Source organism: Carcharhinus amblyrhynchos, chromosome 4 (genome assembly GCF_965287045.1).
Source record: "Carcharhinus amblyrhynchos chromosome 4, sCarAmb.v2.hapA, whole genome shotgun sequence".
In the NCBI taxonomy this organism is placed as follows: domain Eukaryota; kingdom Metazoa; phylum Chordata; class Chondrichthyes; order Carcharhiniformes; family Carcharhinidae; genus Carcharhinus; species Carcharhinus amblyrhynchos.
The window spans coordinates 17,141,299-17,160,424 of record NC_137327.1 but is presented as its reverse complement, the minus strand read 5'-3'; the positions used below and the strand labels follow the sequence as shown (position 1 = coordinate 17,160,424).

Sequence of the window (19,126 nt, the reverse complement as noted above, 5' to 3'; positions counted from 1 at the left end):
TATTTTGATCCTGCTTCCTATCATCAGTGTTGTAAGCATCTAGCACGGAAAACTTGTAACTGCTATGATTCAAAATGAGAGTACCTCTAGAATTGGCTTCAACATTCCTGGGTTGAATGGAAAGATGAAAATTATTCTTCTATTTGCAATGTTCAGCTCAACCATTCACTCATTTTCTAACCTTGCTTACAACCACTCTAGAATCGTGTTTAAAGAAAGTATTTGTGATAAAATTGCGTCCCTGGTTTTTGTTAATTGATTTTATTATTGTCACATGTATTAGCATACGGTGAAAAGCATTGTTTCTTGCATGCTATACAGACAAAGCATATCGTTCATAGATAAGGAAACAGTGCAGAATGTAGTGTTAACGGTTATAGTTCGGGTATAAAGAAAGAGCAACTTAATGCAAGGTAGGTCCATTCAAAAGCCTGATGGCAGCAGGGAAGAAGCTATTCTTGAGTCGGTTGGTACATGACCTCAGACTTTTGATTCCTTTTCTGAATGGAAGGTGAGAAAGAGAATGTCCGGGGTGCATATGGTCCTTAATTATGCTGGCTGCTTTGTCAATGCAGCGGGAAGTGTAGACAGAGTCAGTGGATGGGAGGCTGGTTTGAATGACGGATTGGGCTACATTCACGACCTTTTGTAGTTCCTTTCGGTCTTGGGCAGAGCAGGAGCCATACCAAGCTGTGATACAACCAGAAAAAATACTTTCTATGGTGCATCTGTAAAAGTTGGTGAGAGTCGTAGCTGACACGCTAAATTTCCTTAGACTTCTGAGAAAGCAGAGGTGTTGGTGGGCTCTTTAAATTATAGTGTTGGCATAGGGGAATCAGGATATGTTGTTGGTGATCTGGACACCTAAGAACTTGAAGCTTTCAACCTTTTGTACTTCGTTCTCATTGATATAGACAGGGGCATTTTCTCCTCTATGCTGCCTGAAGTCAATGACCATCTCCTTTGTTTTGTTGACATTGAGGGAAAGATTATTGTCCCCACATCGTAAATGGCAAAAATGATATAAATGTCATCATGCAACATCACTGTCATAATGAGCAATTATTTATTTTAAAGTTTATTTATTAGTCACAAGTAGGCTTACATTAAAACTGCAATAAAGTGACTGCTAAAATCCTTTAGTCGCCACACCCTGGCACCTGTTCGGGTATACTGAGGGAGAATTTAGGCCAATCTGCCTAACCAGCACATCTTTAGACAGTGGGAGGAAATCGGACCGCTCGAAGAAAACCCATGCAGACACGGACAAAACGTTCACACTCCACACAGACCCAAGCCAGGAATCAAACCCAGGTCCCTAACACTGTGAGGCAGCAGTGTGCCACTGTGCTACCCAATTTTATTTGCATCAGGTAGTAAACAGGGCCAAAAGAATGGAATTCTATTTGTCCTCAGCTATTGATAGAAAGGCAGCAGTGATTTTTCCAAAAAGTCTGTGTCAACAAGAATAATATCCTGACCACTTTAAAAAAAACTTAAATTAAAGTACGTCTTACGTAACAGTCAGAAAAACCTCAAAAATGGGGGAGAGCTGAGCTGCATATGAGCCACACTTTAATCGACTGACACAGCAGGGTTGAGGGACTGAATGGCCTACCCTGTGACCATATTCCCAATTTACTGAATTATGTGGAAGATCTAGCAACTATTCACAGAATCACAGAATCCCTACAGTGCAGGAGGAGGCTGTTTGGCCCATCAAGCCTGCATCGACAACAATCCTATCCGGGGCTTATTCCTGTAAGCCCATCTATTTACTCTGCCAGCCCCTCTCAACGCTCAGGGTCAAATTAGTGAGGCTGATTAACCAGCCCATACGTTTTTGGAGGCAGGTAATGTAGGTAAATGCGTTAACCATTTTTTAAACAGAAAAATTTCTGCGAGTAGTTCTGCTTTTGAAAGAGTTATTGGCCAGATTGCCAACGGAACTTTCTGCTCTATCTCCTAGGAGGTGCCCCCTGAAGTTTTTACATCATCTGAAATGGTGAAATGATCCTATGGGGCTTTGATTTAATGTCTCATAGAAAGGACAGCATTTCCAACAGTGGAAACACTTTCAATACTGGGGACGCTGGAGGGGGATTTGAGCATGCTGTCAGTATTGCCAAGCCAACATCAGATATGCATATTGATCTCTCAGATTTCATTATTCCAGAAGAGTGAGAGGCGATCTCATAGAAACTTATAAAATTCTAGCAGGATTTAATCTGGGTGGATTCAGAAAGAATGTTCCTGATGGTGGGGGAGTCCAGAACTGGGGGTCATAGTTTGAGGATGAGGGGTGGAACTCAGGTGAGGAGACATTTCTTCCACAGAAATTTCACTACCACAGAAAGTAGTTGAGGCCAAAACATTGTGAGATTTCAAGAAGAAATGAGATATTCCTCCGAGGGTGAAAGGGATAAAGGGATGAAGGGGGTGGCAGGATCAGAACATTGAATTTGATGATCAGTCAAGATCAAAATGGATGGTGAAGCAGACTTGATGGCTAAATGGCCTCCTCCTGCTTCTATTGTCTCTATTTTTTTTAATCTTTCTATAACGACTCCTTTAGAAATGTCCTGCTAGATTTTCTGATGGTTAGCTGCGATGTTCCATCTAGTTTTGTTTTGAAGTGCATAGGTAATGTATGTAAATGCACCATTTCATCATGCCTGGCTGGGCTGCATGATCATTTAGAGAGGATGACTTTGTGTGTGGCATGCTCAGGAACTTTTGGGTTGCTGTGTGGCCCCCTGGTTTACAGGGAGCCACTGGTCATTTGTGTAACAGGTTTGTTTTTTTTTTGTAAACCAATTTATAAAGCAAAGTTAGGCATTGTTTGAAAGGTAGATAAGAGATGTGGTGGCATTATCCTGTTCAAGTGAATGAGAAGATTTAGGATTGTGCTTACACTTAATTGTGGTAAGGCGGATGGACAAGATCCAGAGTTAGTACGGTGGCACAGTGGTTAGTACTGTGGCTTCACAGTGCCACAAACTTTGGTTCAAGTTTGGTTTTGATCACTGTCTGTGAGGAGTCTCCATGTTATCCCCTAGTCTACATAGGTTTCCTCTGGGTGCTCCAGTTTTCTCCCACAGTCTAAAAGATGTGCAGGTTAAGTGCATTGGCCATGTTAAATTTTTCCTCAGTGCATCCAAACGGGTGTGGCGACTAGGGGATTTTCACAGTAACTTTTTTGCAGTGTTACTGTTTGCCTATTTGTGACAATAATAAATGAATAGCATTCCCCTTAAGCAGAGTGAATTATGAAGAGACAGTTGTACAATTGTGATATTTATAGGGTGAATTGTGTGCCAGTGCCCAAGATGAACAAGGCTGAAAGGGAAAGTGCTTGGCTTGTTAACTTGTTTTCCCTGGTCAGGTCATTGAACTTTTTTTTGATGGAGCTACAGTTCAGAGGGCAGTAAATAGCATTTTTTTTTAAGTATCAGTGTCACTTCTGTCCATTTGCTACAAATGACCTTTTTTGGCTGGTTTCCTGCCATGAACTTGCACCAATTTGTGTCTCCTAAGCTGTTTCCTCCGAAAGGGTTAGCAGGTCCACATCAGGGAAAAAGTTAGTCTCTGCCTCTGTGATTTGCCATTATCCCTTGTAGGGCTGTTGGTGTCAGCCACTCCAATGTTGGGCATTCGTGAAAAGAATCACAAAATCATAAGGCACATGGGTCAGCTACTGAAAAACCAGCTCAGGCTATGATTATTTCTTGCAGTTTCAAACTGCAGCCAGAGCCAGCTTTTTAAAAGCTGCACTCTGATTTCCACACTTCCTGACAGGTTCCTCCCATCTTGCACAGACTTTTCATCAAACTCACTTCCAATGAAGTGATCCAGAAAATGAGGTGACCCAGAGAATCTTTGTGTAAATACGATTTAATAAAATCAAAGCAGAATTCCAAGTTATTATCATGAAGAAGGACTGGAACAAACTTTCAGTGAAACAGTGCAAACTAAAAAGGAGCTGGAAAATGTACAATGATTTAGGACAGTAACTAATGCTAAATGGAAAATTAGGACAACACCAATTTACACACAATTCCCTGAACCTAATGAAACATCCAGTGGCACTTCATGAGAACATTATAAAACAAAGTTTGACACAATATTAGGTCAAATGACCAAAGGTTTTGTCAGGGATAGGTTTTAAACAGTATCTTAAAGGATGAAGGCTAGCTAGAAAGGCAGAGAGGGTATTTCTGAAATTTGGGGCCTGAACAACTGAAGGCACGGGCACTACTGGTGAAACAGTTTTAATTGGGAATGCACAAGAGGCTAGGATCAGAGGAATGTAGATTTCTCAGAGGATAATGGGGCTGGAGGAGATTACAGAGATTGGGAGGAGCAAGACCATGGAAGGATTGAGAAATGAGGGTGAAAACAAGGAGAGTTTGCCATTGGCAGAATGATGAGACAATTAAAAGTAACTATTTTATACAGAGTGTTTCTTTAACCACAAGTGTCAGTTGAAGGGAAGACAACAACGTCATTCAAAAAAGGAACTGGGTAAATATTTGAAAAAGAAGCATGTGAAACAATGGAGGGAATTGGGCAGAAAATAGGATTGAAGCAGCTACCTCCAGTTACAGGGCAGGCAATGGTCTAGCAATACTATCACTACCAGAAACTCAGCGAATGTTCTGGGGACTGGGCTCGAATCCAGCTATGGTAGATGGTGAAATTTGAATTCAATAAAGAAAACGAAATTAGAATCTACCGATGACCATAAAACCATTGTCGATTGTTAGAAAAACCCATTTGGTTCACCTACATCCTTTGGGTGGCGCAGTGGTCCTCACAGCACCAGGGACCCAGGTTAGATTCCTGCTTGGCTCGCTGTCTGCACGTTCTCCCCTTATCTATGTGGGATTTTTCTGGGTGCTGCAGTTTCCTCACACAGTCTGAAGGATGCGCTAGTCAGGTGCATTGGCCATGCTAAATTCTCCCTCAGTGTACCTGAACAAGTGCTGGAGTGTGGCGACTAAGCGATTTTCACAGTAACTTCATTGCAGTGTTAATGTAAACCGACTTGTGGCTCTAACAAATATACTTTTAAAAATGAAGAATTGACACTGACACACATAAATGGGCCAATTCATTTCCATTAGTGAAACACACCAAGCCACAGTTTGTCAAGCCTTGCTAATATGGGCTTTTATGTATTTTTAATTGCCGCACTTGTCTTTTTTTTATTGCTGATGGACAGTAAATGAGGTTTAGTTATTTATTTCCTCTCACTACTCTGCTTTAATCATAAACTAATTGTTAAGTTTGTTCCAGAACTGTCTATAACTTTCAAGCAGGGATTTGTTCACACATCCCAAACATCTGCTGGTATCAGTCAATAAGAAATCTGGTTATGTTATTGCAAAAATTTCTCACGGCCATAAGCAACTGAAAAACAATAATTATTAAATCTTCGGAAACTCATATCTGTGCTCCAATGCTATACTGTACCTAATTGCAGAAATATATTAAATGGTAAGCCTGAGGTTCTGATTTACACAGATTATATAACAGGAACGGTGGCACGATGGTTGACATTGCTGCCTCACAACACAGTAAGAAGTCTCACAACACCAGGTTAAAGTCCAACAGGTTTATTTGGCAGCACTTACTTACTTATTATTTGGCACTACTGCCAAATAAACCTATTGGACTTTAACCTGGTGTTGTGAGACTTCTTACTGTGCTTACCCCACTCCAACACCGGCACCTCCGCATCATGGCTACCATCAGTGCCTTACAGTGCCAGGGACCTGGCTTCAATTCCGGCCTTGGGCCACTGTCTGTGTGGAGTTTCCACATTCTCCCTGTCTTTGCGTTAGTTTCCTTCGGTACTCCAGCTTCCTCCCATGGTCTAAAGATGTGCGGGTTAGGTTGGTTGGCTGTGCTAAATTGACCTAGTGTCAGGGGGATTAGCAGGCTAAGTATGTGGGGTTGGTGCAGACTCAATGGGTCAAATGGCCTCCTCCTGTACTGTAGGAATTCCACGATCCTTTGAGGAACAGATTATCACAAATGGGAGTAAACTGCACATAAGGTTTTGATTTGATTTGATTATTGTCACATATATTGGGATTCAGTGAAAAGTATTGGGTGAGATTCTTCAGCTGTGCTCTTCCCAAAGCCAGAGAATCCCACCTGAGGTCAATGGACCTTTGTATGGTCCCCATCCCTCCGCCTGCTACAATTCCCGTGGCTGGCAGGATGGGAGAATTCCATCCATTGTTTCTTGTGTGCTACACAGACAAACTATTAATAGAGTACAAAGTAGAGAAGGAAAGGAGAGGGTGCAGAACATAGTGTTACAGTCATAGAGAGGGTGTAGAGAAAGATCAAATTACTATATGATAGGTCCATTCAAAAGTCTGATCTTAAAGTTCATTTACTAGTGTCACAAGTAGGCTTACATCAACACTGCAATGAAGTTGCTGTGAAAAACCCCCAGTCATCACACTCCGGCACTTATTCTGGTACACTGAGGGAGAATTTAGCATGGCCAATGCACCTAACCGTCACGTCTTTAGACTGTGGGAGGAAATCGGAGCACCCAGAGGAAGCCCATGCAGACACAGGGACAATGTGCAGACTCCACACGGACCTGAGCTGAGAATTGAACCCGGATCCCTGGCACTGTCAGGCAGCAGAACTAACCACTGTGCCACCGTTCTGCTCTGTTGGCAGCAAGGACGAAGCTGTCTTGAGTCAGCCGATACATGATCTCAGACTTTTGTACCTTTTTCCCAATGGAAGGAGGTAAAACTAGCATCAAGACTATAAAATAACAAGGCTATTTTCAGCACCGGAGATTGAGTAGAGGATCCGATTTTACCAATGCAGAGTTACAAGAGAAGCAAGTTGGAAACACTAGATCGAAACAACTCCAATTTGAAACTTGCCTTTTTTTGTGCTCAGTGCACTGTCCTATTTTGAATGAGTTAAACACTGAAGGAGACTTTCAGTGCAGCTATGTGCTCATTATAGTGATTGACTCTATATGCAGTCTTTCTCTTCATTACTTAGTCAATTAATTACCATAGTAATCCAATTAAAAATAATTAGGCACATGATGTACATTACTTGCTAACAATTCGGAACAAAAATTAAGAAAGCACCACCATCCTTATTAAGAAAATTGCCAGTAGTTCCAAAACTTTGTTTCAATTAATTATTAGGATCTTTTATAATAAAAACACTGTTTTGAGGAAAAGGTTTTTGCCATTTACGTGATGCCATGGTTAGTGTAATGAGTGAGTAAGTGCAAATATCAATGATGTCTCAAATCAACTTGGGCCTGGTTAGTATGAGGATTGGAAAAACATTCCAGCTTTCAATTTGCCTGGATCCACTACAGTTCACCAATTGCCGCAACAGGTCCTCAGCAGACACCATCTCCATGGCCCTGCACTCAACCCTGGAATACATAGATAACAAGGATACTATGTCAGATTCCTATTTATTGACTACAGCTCAGCCTTCAACACTATTATTCCCATGAAACTCATTTCCAAACTCTGTGGCCTGAGCCTCGGCACCTCCCTCTGCGACTGGATCCTGAACTTCCTAACTCACAGACTGCAATCAGTAAGGATAAGCAACAGCACCTCCTCCACAATCATCCTTAATGCCGATGCCCCACAAGCCTGTGTCTTCAGCCTCCTATTATACTTCTTATGCACCTATGACTGTGCGGTCATATTCCCCTCCAATTCAATTTTCAAGTTTGCTGATGGCATCACTATCATGGGTCGGATCTCAAACAATGACGAGAGGGAGTACAGGAAAGTGATAGAGAATTTGATGAATTGATTTGAAGACAATAATCTCTCACTCAATGTCAACAAAACAAAGGAGATTGTCATCCACTTCAGGAAGTGTAAAGGAGAACATGCTTCTGTCTATATCAATGGGGATGAAGTAGAAAGGGTCAAGAGTTTCAAGTTTTTAGGTGTCCAGATCACCAACAACCTATCCTGGTCCCTCCATGCTGACACAAAAGTTAAGAAAGCCCACCAATGCCTCTACATTCTCAGAAGACTAAGGACATTTGGCATGTTCGCTATAGCTCCCATCAACTTTTGCAGATGTACCATAGAAAGCATTCTTTCTGGTTATATCATAGCTTAGAATGGCTCTTGCTCTGTCCGAGACCGCAGGAAACTATAAAGGGTTATGAATGAAGCCCAGTCCATCACTCAAACCAGCCACCCACCCATTAACACAGTCTGCACTTCCAACTGCCTCAGAATAGTCGCCAACAGAATTAAGGACCTGACGTACCCCAGACATACTCTCTTCCACCTTCTTCCAATGAGAAAAAGATACAAAAGTCTGAGGACACGTGCCAACCAACTCAAGAACAGTTCCTTCCCTGCTGCCATTAGACTTTTGAATGGATCTCCCTCACACTAAGTTGATCTTTCTCTACACCCTAGCTGTGACTGTAACACTACATTCTCTCCTTTCCTTCTCTATGTACGGCATGCTCTGTCTGTATAGTACGGATGGAACAATACTTTTCACTTTTAGTACTGTATACTAAAACGTGAGAATAATAAATCAAATCCAATCAAAGGATAGTTCAGGTAAAATAATATTTGAGGATTTCTTTGATTCTTGACTGAAGACAGCTTGATGGACTTGTACAAGAATGTGTGCTGGGTTGATTTAGGAAAATAAGCAGCAAAAGTAGCACACCAACGTTCAAATGTCTTGTTCAATTCTGTTTATAACAGAACCGGGAAGTTAAAAGTGTAAGGGTTTGTGGCATTAGCAAAATAAATGTCAGTTTTAATGATGTCTACCAGATTACTGATGTAGAGGAAAAGCAAGCTGGGATCAGCCATCCTTTATGAGAGACTCCTGTGTAGGTGTTGCAGCAAAAAAAAACAGATGTCTATTTATCACGTCTGCTCCCTGTCATAATCTAACTCAGCAGTTCATCAAATGCACTACAGGGTTCCAGTTCTGTTATTAGTTTGGGTAATATAGCCCACTGAATATTTCAGAAATATTAATGGCTGCCGCTGTGCTGGACATTGAAAGAAAGACTTCACTTATGCAGTGTGAAGCCAAGAGCACTTCATGTCAGTCAGTATGCTCCAAAGTCAAATGAATAACCAGGAAAGCAGTCATTGAGATTAAGATGGAACTCACTATTATAATTCCACATAGTTTTGCAGTTCGATTCTGGTTTGTTGCAACCAAGGCTTCACTTTGATTGCTTTCATTTGAATTGCAAGTCATTAAAGTCTACACTGCTGATTCAATAGTTTGTTCAACAGAAATGCACACTGAAGAATTCATCTTAAGTACAATATATTGGACTTAACAGAAAGTATCCTTAAGTTTATGTTTATTTATTTGTCACATGTAGGCTTACCTTGACACTGCAATGAAATTACTGTCCAAATACTCTAGTCACCTCACTCCGGCGCCTATTTGGTTGCGCTGAGGGAGAATTTAGCATGGCCAATGCACTTAATTAGGACACATTTTGGACTGTGGGTGGAAACCGGAGTACTTGGAGAAAATCCACGCAGACATGGGGAGAATGTGCAGACTCCTCACAGACAATGACCCAGGCCGGAAATCAAACCCTGGTTTCTGGCGCTGTGAAGTAGCAGTGATAAACACTGTGCCACCATGCCACCCTAAGTAAAGTTCAAACTTTCATTGAGCAGGCAGAATTGGAAGCATGCGGGTCCCACAGAAGTCCTGTTCCATTCCTACTTTGATCGGCGTAGGAAAGGGGAGCGGGGGGGGCATTGCAAACCCACATGTAGCAGCCCCGTCCTTGCCAGCTCCATGTGGGGTGAGCATTTTAGAGTCCCAATTACTGCCTCAAAAGGAATAACCTGGCCTCTGTCAATCTTTTGTTTTCTTTATTCTTCCATGGGATTTGGGTGCCACTGGCAGGGCCAGCATTTATTAGTGTGGAATCACATATAGGCCAGACCATGTAAGGATGTCAGATTTGCTTCCCTGAAGGGCATTAGTGAATCAGTTGAGTTTTTACAACAATCACTGATAGTTTCATAATCATCATTGCTGCAAATAGTTTTCAATTCCAGGTTTTATGAATTGAATTTAAATCCCACCAGATGGGATTTGAAGCCTCATCCCCAGATCATTAAACTAGGTCTCTGGATTACTTATTGATTATAGGAGAGGTGATGGCCTAATGACATTAGCATTGGACTGTTAATCTAGAAACTCAGCTAATGTTCCGGGCACCTGGCTCGAATCTCACAATTGGCAGCTGGTGGAATTTGAATTCAATAAAAAGAAAACCTGGAATTAAGAATCTACTGATGACCATGAAACCATTGTTGATTGTTGGAAAAACCCATCTGGTTCACTAATGTCCCTTAGGGAAGGAAATCTGCCACCCTTACCTGGTCTGGCCTACATGTGACTCTAGAGTCACAGCAGTGTGGTTGATTCTTAACTGCCCTCTGAAATGGTCTAGCAAGCCATTCAGTCCAAGGGCAACTAGAGAATGGCAATAAATGCTGGCCAGACAGCAATGCCCATGTCCCACAAAATAATAATAAATTTGGTCCAGTAAAAGACCAATATGCCACCATCTGCTGTATACACCACCTCTTTAGTAGTATCTTCAATAGCGGGTGAAGTTTATTGAAGATAAATTACTATTTACGGACAGTGACACAAAGGCTAATGTATTCCACAGCTACAGACTACTAACTGCTGGATAAACCTGCGTTCAGCCCTAGGATTCGCATACTCTGGCAAATGGGTCACATGACCCTCCAAGAACTCATGCCTTAGAGGTCATGCTACCAGACCTATGTTTTAAAATCCCCCATGGCCTTTGTCTCTCTGTAACCTCCGACAGCATCCCTTAAATTCTACCAGGGCCCTCGGATCTGGCTCCTTCCTGAGCCTCTCTGTTGCTCTCTCTCTCTTTCACCTTAAAACCTACCTCTTTGACCAAACTTTAGTTTATTTTAGTCTAATATCACTCTGTCTGTAGTTCAGTGCCAACTGTTTTTTTTTTGAGAACGCTCTGATAAAGTGCTTTGGGGCATTTTATTATATGGGGCATCACAGTGTTTAGCACTGCTGCCTCACAGCGCCAGGGACCCAGGTACAATTCCGGCTTCAAGTCACTGTCTGTGTGGAGTCTGCACATTCTCCTCGTTTCTGCATGAGTTTCTTCTGGGTGCTCCGGTTTCCTCCCACAGTCAAAGATGTGCAGGTTAGCTTGACTGGCCATGCCAAATTCTCCTTAGTGTTAGAGAGATACGTAGGGCAAATATGTGGGGTTATGGGAATAGGGCATGGGTGGGACTATGATTGGTGCAGATTCGATGATCTGAATGGCCTCCTTCTGCGCTATAAGGATTACGTACTGTATAAATGCAAATCATTGTTGTAGCACACCTACAATTTACCTCAATAGTGTAAGTCGCATGTTCAAGATCAGGTACAACCTGGCCAATACATGCAATGTTTCTCTACCCTGCTTCAACAGTGTTTATTGCACCCAGCCTCAGACGAGCATTTTAATCCCACTATATGACATTGTTCTGCCTTCCACACCTGCCTTCCTAACCCTGTCTAACTAAGATTGCAAGAACAAAGAACAAAGAAAAGTACAGCGCAGGAAACAGGCTCTTCAGCCCTCCAAACCCGTACTGATCATAATGCCCTAACTAAACAAAAACCTTCTGCCCTTACTCGGTCCATATCCCTGTATTCCCTCCCGATTCATGTGCCCATCCAGATACCTCTTAAATGTTGCAAATGTACCTGCTTCCACCAACCCCTCTGGCAGTGCATTCCAGGCACCCAACACTCTTTGCTCGTCCAAAGCTATTTCCTACAATTTCTCTATGGCGTCCTCCATTAATAACATTGATTTTTATTGATTATCAGTGTTGAAACGTATAAGTTATCAATTTATTGCGTACTGATTAAGATATTTGCTGCTGAATCTTCTTTGGCATTGACATAAATACGCCCAGGTGTTTCTACTGTGGATCTTCCATGGAAATACAAATTAATTTAAATGTAGAATTGTGAATAGTAAATAAAATCTGAATGGAATTATATGTGGTATTTTTCACAAACACTGCATTCCAGTCAAAGTAATTAATGATTGAGCCAGTTTGACAGTGCTATAGTCCAAACTCTTCCCTAATGCATTGCAAACAGGTAGTTGAATGCTGATGAGAGTAAATATAGCACAACACTATCATAATAACAGAATAAACATTGACATTATGGCTCTGGCTGTGATTGCTAATGTAAAGAGAGGATTCATTTCTGTTTCAAACAGCAGACACTGACTATTCAATGCTGGAAATCATTTATTGGGGTCAGAGACTGATCAAGAAGCTAGGTTCATAATTGTGTTCTCGATATTCCCTAATTTGTCAGAGTCATAGAATCCCTACAGCACAGAAGAGGCCATTTGGCCCATCAAGTCTGCACTGACTCTCTGTCAGAGTATTTTAGCAGGCCCTCTTCTCCTGCCCTAACCCCATAACCACATTTCCTATGACTAATCCATCCAACCTACACATCCTGGGACACTAAGAGGCAACTCAGGGGATCTCATAGAAGTTTCTAAAATTCAGACAGGGTTGATTCAGAAAGAATGTTCCCAATGGTCCAGACTAGAATCATAGAATCCCGACAGTGCAGAAGGAGGCCATTTAGCACATCGAGCCTGCACTGACAGCAATCTCACACAGGCCCTATCCCTGTAACCCCATGTGGTTACTCTGCTAATCCCTCTAATACTAAGCGGTAATTTTTTAGTGTAGCCAGTCAACCTAACCTGCACATCTTTGGACACTTGGGAGGAAACCAGAGCACCCGGAGGAAACCCATGCAGACACAGGGAGAATATGCAAACTCCAAGGGGGGCGAAATCAGGATATTGAATTCAATAATCAGCTATGAGCAAAATGAATGGCAGAGCAGGCTCAAAGGCCTACTCCTAGTTTCAATGTAACTTAGCGTGGTCAATCCACATAACCTGCAATTTTTGGAAGGATAAAGAAGCACCTGGAGGAAACCCATGCAGGCATTGTGTGTGTGTATGTCTGTGTGTGTAGTGGGGTGGGATTTGTGAAAACTCCACACAATCACCTAAGACTAGGATTGAACCCAGGTCCCTTGAGATGTGAGGCAGCAGTGTTAACCACTGTGCCACCATGTCATCCTGTTGCATCGTAGTTCAAGATGAATATTTTCATATATACATGTTCATGTGCTAATTATTAATATTTAAAAGTGGAAATTCAACCTATTTATATTAATTACTTAAAATGGATTGAATTTCAGAGAAGACAATCTCTGTTGAATGTGGAGAGTATTAAGTTGCCAACATCCCGCAATGTGGTGTTGAATATTGCTGATTCTCTTATTAAATTCTGGAGGTTACTTTTGGCATGTTAATACTGTCTAACAGTGACATTAGGTCTGACCAAATCAAATTAATATGCTCAAGACTTGATTTAGAATATTCACAATCTATTTGCGTAGTGATTTGATTAACAAATTATTGCACTGAAATGATTGTAGAGTTATGTAATCTGAGATGACCAAGGGAGTTATGTGAGACTGTACATGAACCTTATTTTCAATTACAGCAAATGTAAATGGATGTGCAGATAGTTTTAAAAATTAGAATTCACATCCATCTCAAATAATCTGAAGAACTCCAATGCAAATGTTTTCTCACAAAGTGAAATCTAATTACTGTACTTACTCTGTCATGTGTCCAGAATCTCGGGTGCACTATTCTTCCATGAACTATATGCTAGAATGAACAGAGTAATCGTACATTAACCTATCTGCTGCTCATATCCTGGTTTATTTAATAACTATTACTGCTGATAGATTTGCCATGGTTTAAAGGACTTCTTGCCTTCCCGGGAATTTAATTATAATGTAAGTTTTAGATAAAATTGGCTTTTAATTTATCGATGCCATTAACTCTGTAGAATCAACGATGACAAGTTTAGTACAACGAACTGGTTCAGCCTTTAGAATGGATATGATTTTGGAAAGTATAGCCTTCATAGGGAAATCTTTACTTAAAGCTTGATACTTTCAAATATTCCACTTGTTTCTGTTTACCCATAAAGGAAAATGTTGAAATCTTTAATTAGAGTCTATTGTTCTTATGGGAAAGCAATCTAAATCCATAAGGCATGATGCAAAGTTTTGAAATTAATAGTCATTCTAAAGCAAATGGGGAACTGCAGTACAAACTGAGAACAAGCGTGCATTTTATTGATTCATAATTGCATTTTGTTATGTGCAGAATTCTATTTGCTGCAACAGTTTTATTCTGAATACATGATGACGTTGCAATTACTGTGTAAGTGTGATGATGGCATTGGTATACTGGAGGTATACTGCATCAGTCTGTATATTTATGGGCAGATTTGTACAAGCTGTTTTATTCAAGTTGCACTATCTGGGTGCTCTTCAGATTTGAGATTACGTGAAAAATATATAATCTGAATGAAATTAAGGGAATATTAATGCATCTCTGTGCCTTTAAGGAGGTATTATGGTCAATTTTCAACATAGCTCTGAGTATCCTAACTCAGAGCCTGTTCCTTAGTGCCCTGACAATGAAACTGATTACCACTTAGTGCATTAAACTGACCCTGAATAACCTTGCCACACAGAATGCCTGTCACTGCAGTCTCTCTGGACATGATAAACAGGACATACTGGGATGATTGACATTTTTCTTTTATAAGGCCTAATCCCAAAATGTTTGCACTTTGCCACCCTTCAAGGTTGAATCTGGCACCGGAGGGGCAGGCAAAAAAATGAGAAAGATTCGACTTTTCAACACAAAGGAGTGAATTTCCTGAATATTATTTTGCGGTGAAAAGGGACGGTCGAGTGAGAAATAAGGAATCCTGCCAAAATCAGTACCTATGGTTTGGGAACTGTTCAAAACATTTTAAGTTTCTTTGTTTTTTTACAAATTATGATATTGATAATTGATCATTAATTGCTCTTGCTTGGTGCTGGTCGGGTTTGGATCACTTGTTCCTCTTATTTAACAAAAATAGATCTTTCTGTCAAGGATGAATATTTTTAATTAATCCTGAAAAACATTTATTAGGATGCTATCAAGACCTGTTGGCTTGAGCTATAAGGAGGGGCTGATAGACTGGGACTTTTTTCCCTGGAGAGCAGGAGACTTAGGGATGATCTGATAGAGGCTTATAAAATAATGAGGGGCATAGGTCAGCTAGATATTCAACATCTTTTCCCAAAAGTAGGGGAGCCTAAAACTACAGGGCATAGATTTAAGATGAGGGGGAAGAGATACAAAAGAGTCCAGAGGGGTAACTTTATCACACAGAGGATTGACAGTGTCTGGAACATGCTGCCAGAGGTAGTAGTAGAGGAGGGTACAATTTTTTTCTTTTAAGAAGTATTTAAACAGATACATGAGTAGGATGGGTATGAAGGGATATGGGCCAAACATGGACAGTTGGGACTAGCTTAGTGGTTTAAAAAAAAGGGTGGCATGGATTAGCTGGGCCGAAGGGTCTATTTCCATGCTGTAAACCTCTATGACTCTGACTTTAAAAATTCTTTATCTGGTACTCCTTTAAAATATTCCTAGCTACTAAAAATAAAAGTGGAAATCTTTTCCACAAACCATGTCCTCAGCAAAGGGCCACAGTCTCAGGAAGCATGTTATAAAGAATTGAAGCAACATTGCACTCCCTTATTTGCACTGAGAAGAAGATATTGTAGAATGTATTCTATAATTTACCCCCAATAGTAGCATCTAAATACAGCATTTGACTGTTGATATTAATTACTGTGGGAACAGGAGCCACACAGTAATAGCATGGGAAGAGCAAACCTTTATGGCCATAATAACTTATGCAAATTATTTTAATAAATCTCTTAATTTGTGAGCTAGCATGAAAATCCCAACTAGCTCATGAATATTTCTTTCAGGGAAGGATACCTGCTATCCCTACCCTCTGGCATACATATGATTCTAACCTCATATTATGCAATTGACTCTTAATCAGGGCTTCATCTTGAGATGGTTAATAATACACCACCAGTGTTGTCCACATTCCAAGACCAAATAAAAATGCTATTAATTTCAATGATGTTAATAACATTTTTAAAGCAGTTTAACTGTTAAAACACAATTGTTAGCCTTGGCTTAGTGATTGCACTCTTGTCTCTGAGTCCGCAGGTTGTTGGTTTAAACTCCGCACCAGAGACTTGAACACAATCTAGGCTGTTACTTCCATGCAGTACCAAGGGAATGCTGCACTGATGGAAGTGCCACTCTTTGGATCAGATAACAAATGGAGCACCTGCCTGTCCTCTCAGGTAAACAACAGCATAAAATCGTAGAATCCACTGTGCAGAAGGAGGCCCTTCAGCCCATCGAGTCTCAAGGCATCTTGTAGGTTTGAAAATGTCTAATTTGATCCATCTTTCTTCTCTGGCAACAACCCTCAGGTAAACCCTGAGAAGGAATGAGGAATGCGAAAGAGCTAACTGGACCCAACAACACTTAAATCAAGTTTAAAGTTTATTTATTAGTTTCACAAGTAGGCTTACATTAACACTGCAATGAAGTTACTGTGAAAATCCCCGAGTCGCCACACTCCGGTGCCTGTTCGGGTACACTGAGGGAGAATTTAGCATGGCCAAAAGCAGAGCACCCGGAGGAAATCCACACAGACAACGTGCAAACTCCGCACAGACAGTGACCCAAAGCCAGGAATCGAACCTGGGTCCCTGGTGCTGTGAGGCAGCAAAGCTAACCACTGTACCACCGCGCCGCCCTAAAAAAGATCACATTAGCAAAATGATGGTACCAGATGACATGTTACAAAGTTCAGTGGTCCTTTGATTACAGGCTCCTATTAATAAACATTCAAGCATCTTTATTACAGTATAACTGGCAAATACATGTGCTCTATCCTTTAGGTGTTCCTCCTGCCACTGGCACCGGCACTTTGATCGTCACCATGCTGGATGTGAACGACAACCCGCCCTCAGTTTTTCCAACCACTGCTAGGTTCTGTGAGGATTCGAAAGATTTCAACGTAGCTATCTTGGGGGCAACTGACAAAGATCTCCACCCGAATGCAGATCCATTCAAATTTCAGCTGGGAAAGCAACCTGGAATTGAAAAAACCTGGAAGGTCACCCAAGTAAACAGTAAGTGACTTTTGTTTCAATTTCTGAACAGGTGTTTGAGGAATCTCTCAAATGATGTACTGTGTTGTATTTTTATAATGATCTAAAGACATCAATCTCTCATAAGCAATTGCCTAAAGCAGTTGTGGGCTCAGTTATTTAGACTAGGCATATGTGAACTGTTATATATAGGTTGAAAGGTTAAAGACATCATCAGCAGAGTTGTGTATATGTGCTCTGCTCAAAGGCGAAAGTGAAACCAAGACTGGATCACATGAAATTCTTGCCTTCCAGTGTTTCATGTTTCTATCCCTGAAAGACATAATTCAACAGCATGATGTTCCAAACCTCTGATAAAATGTAGTACCGAGTAAGAGGATTTAGGTTGGTGCTTGAAATGCTTAACACACTTTCCTATTTTGCCAACAATTTCATGTACTCCCAGGGGCCAGGAAACTTACCACAAAGATCGAAGAATTCAATAGAACTCAACTATTCTCTTATTGGCTTGATCAAGCACTGCTGACCTCTTTTTTCAGACCAAGCAGCAAACCTTGTCCTCGCTATGGGAACACATGAAAGTCTGCCTTGTGCACCATCAGTTGCCAGAAAGGAAACAGCAACAATAGCAATAAACCTTGGCACTTATAGATGAGCAAACCTAGTGTAGAAATACAAAATCTACTGTTAAACTGACACAAAACATCCATCATCATTATAGTGATGACAAGGGACACTTGTTCTTCCACCTCCAGGCATGATGAGATTTTCCAAACTGCACCCGAGGCAGCATTTGTTCAAGTGATGTAGTTTGGTCATGGAGAACATGGAGAGTGGAAAATGGTTTACTTTTCTGCTAAGTATAGACAGAATGACCTGGGTCAATGTCAAATGCAGTGTACCAATACACTACTCCCCCTGATATTTCCTGACAGTATATTCAGTAAAACATACAATTGTGGAATTCTGGGAGTAACTTTAATCCCCTAAAAGATGCAGTAAGGATTTTAACAATGTGCAACTTTCAAACCCTAAACCTCACTTAAACCATAAAGAACAAAGAAAATTACAGCAGAGGAACAGGCCCTTTGGCCCTCCAAGCCTGCACTGACCATGTTGCCTGATTGAACTAAAATTCCCCACCCTTCGGGAACCATATCCCTCCATTCCCATCCTATCCATGTATTTGTCAAGATGCCCCTTGAAAAGTCACTATTGTATCTGTTTCCACTCTCTCCGCGGCAGTGAATTCCAGGCACCCACGACCCTCTGTGCAAAAAACTTGCCTCGTACATCTCCTTTAAACCTTGTCTCTCGCACCTTAAACATATGCCCCCTAGTAATTGACTCTTTCACCCTGGGAAAAAGCTTCTGACTATTCACTCTGTCCGTGCCCCTCTTAATCTTGTAGATCGCCATCAAATCTCCCCTCAACCTCCGTCATTCCAGTGAGAACAAACCAAGTTTCTCCAACCTCTCCTCATAGCTAATGCCCTCCATACGAGGCAACATCCTGGTAAATCTTTTCTATACATTCTCCAAAGCCTCCACATTCTTCTGATAGTGTGGCGACCAGGACACTATATTCCAATCCATACCTTCTCCATATCACTCTAAAGGCATGGCTTGGTAAATATCAGATATGGACTTTTCAAATGGCAATTGTCAAACTAAAGCCAAAACCCTGATAGTCGATAATTAGTTTGCCAAAGGAAAACCATACCCCAAAGTTAACTTTAAATTTGATTGAGATTTTTGGAAAAGTAGTAATTTTGAAAAACTTTGCAATATAACCCAATCAAAAAATGTCAAAAGAAAACTGAACTGAAAACCATTTCCGAAATTATTCACAATGTTAAAATAATCAGAATGCTAAAATAATCCTGATGTTCTTAGATGAATTTGTGAAACTATT

The 19,126-nt window shown here is 41.0% G+C and overlaps 1 protein-coding gene across 1 annotated transcript in view; it reads left to right on the top strand.

The window, feature by feature from the left end:
- The window catches only part of cdh13 (cadherin 13, H-cadherin (heart)), a 971,374-nt gene that overhangs the window by 928,640 nt on the left and 23,608 nt on the right, over nt 1-19,126 (top strand). The window contains exon 12 of the mRNA XM_080186753.1: nt 16,999-17,232. Within this exon, the coding sequence (XP_080042879.1) occupies nt 16,999-17,232 (234 nt within the window). The remainder of the gene's footprint in view (nt 1-16,998; nt 17,233-19,126) is intronic.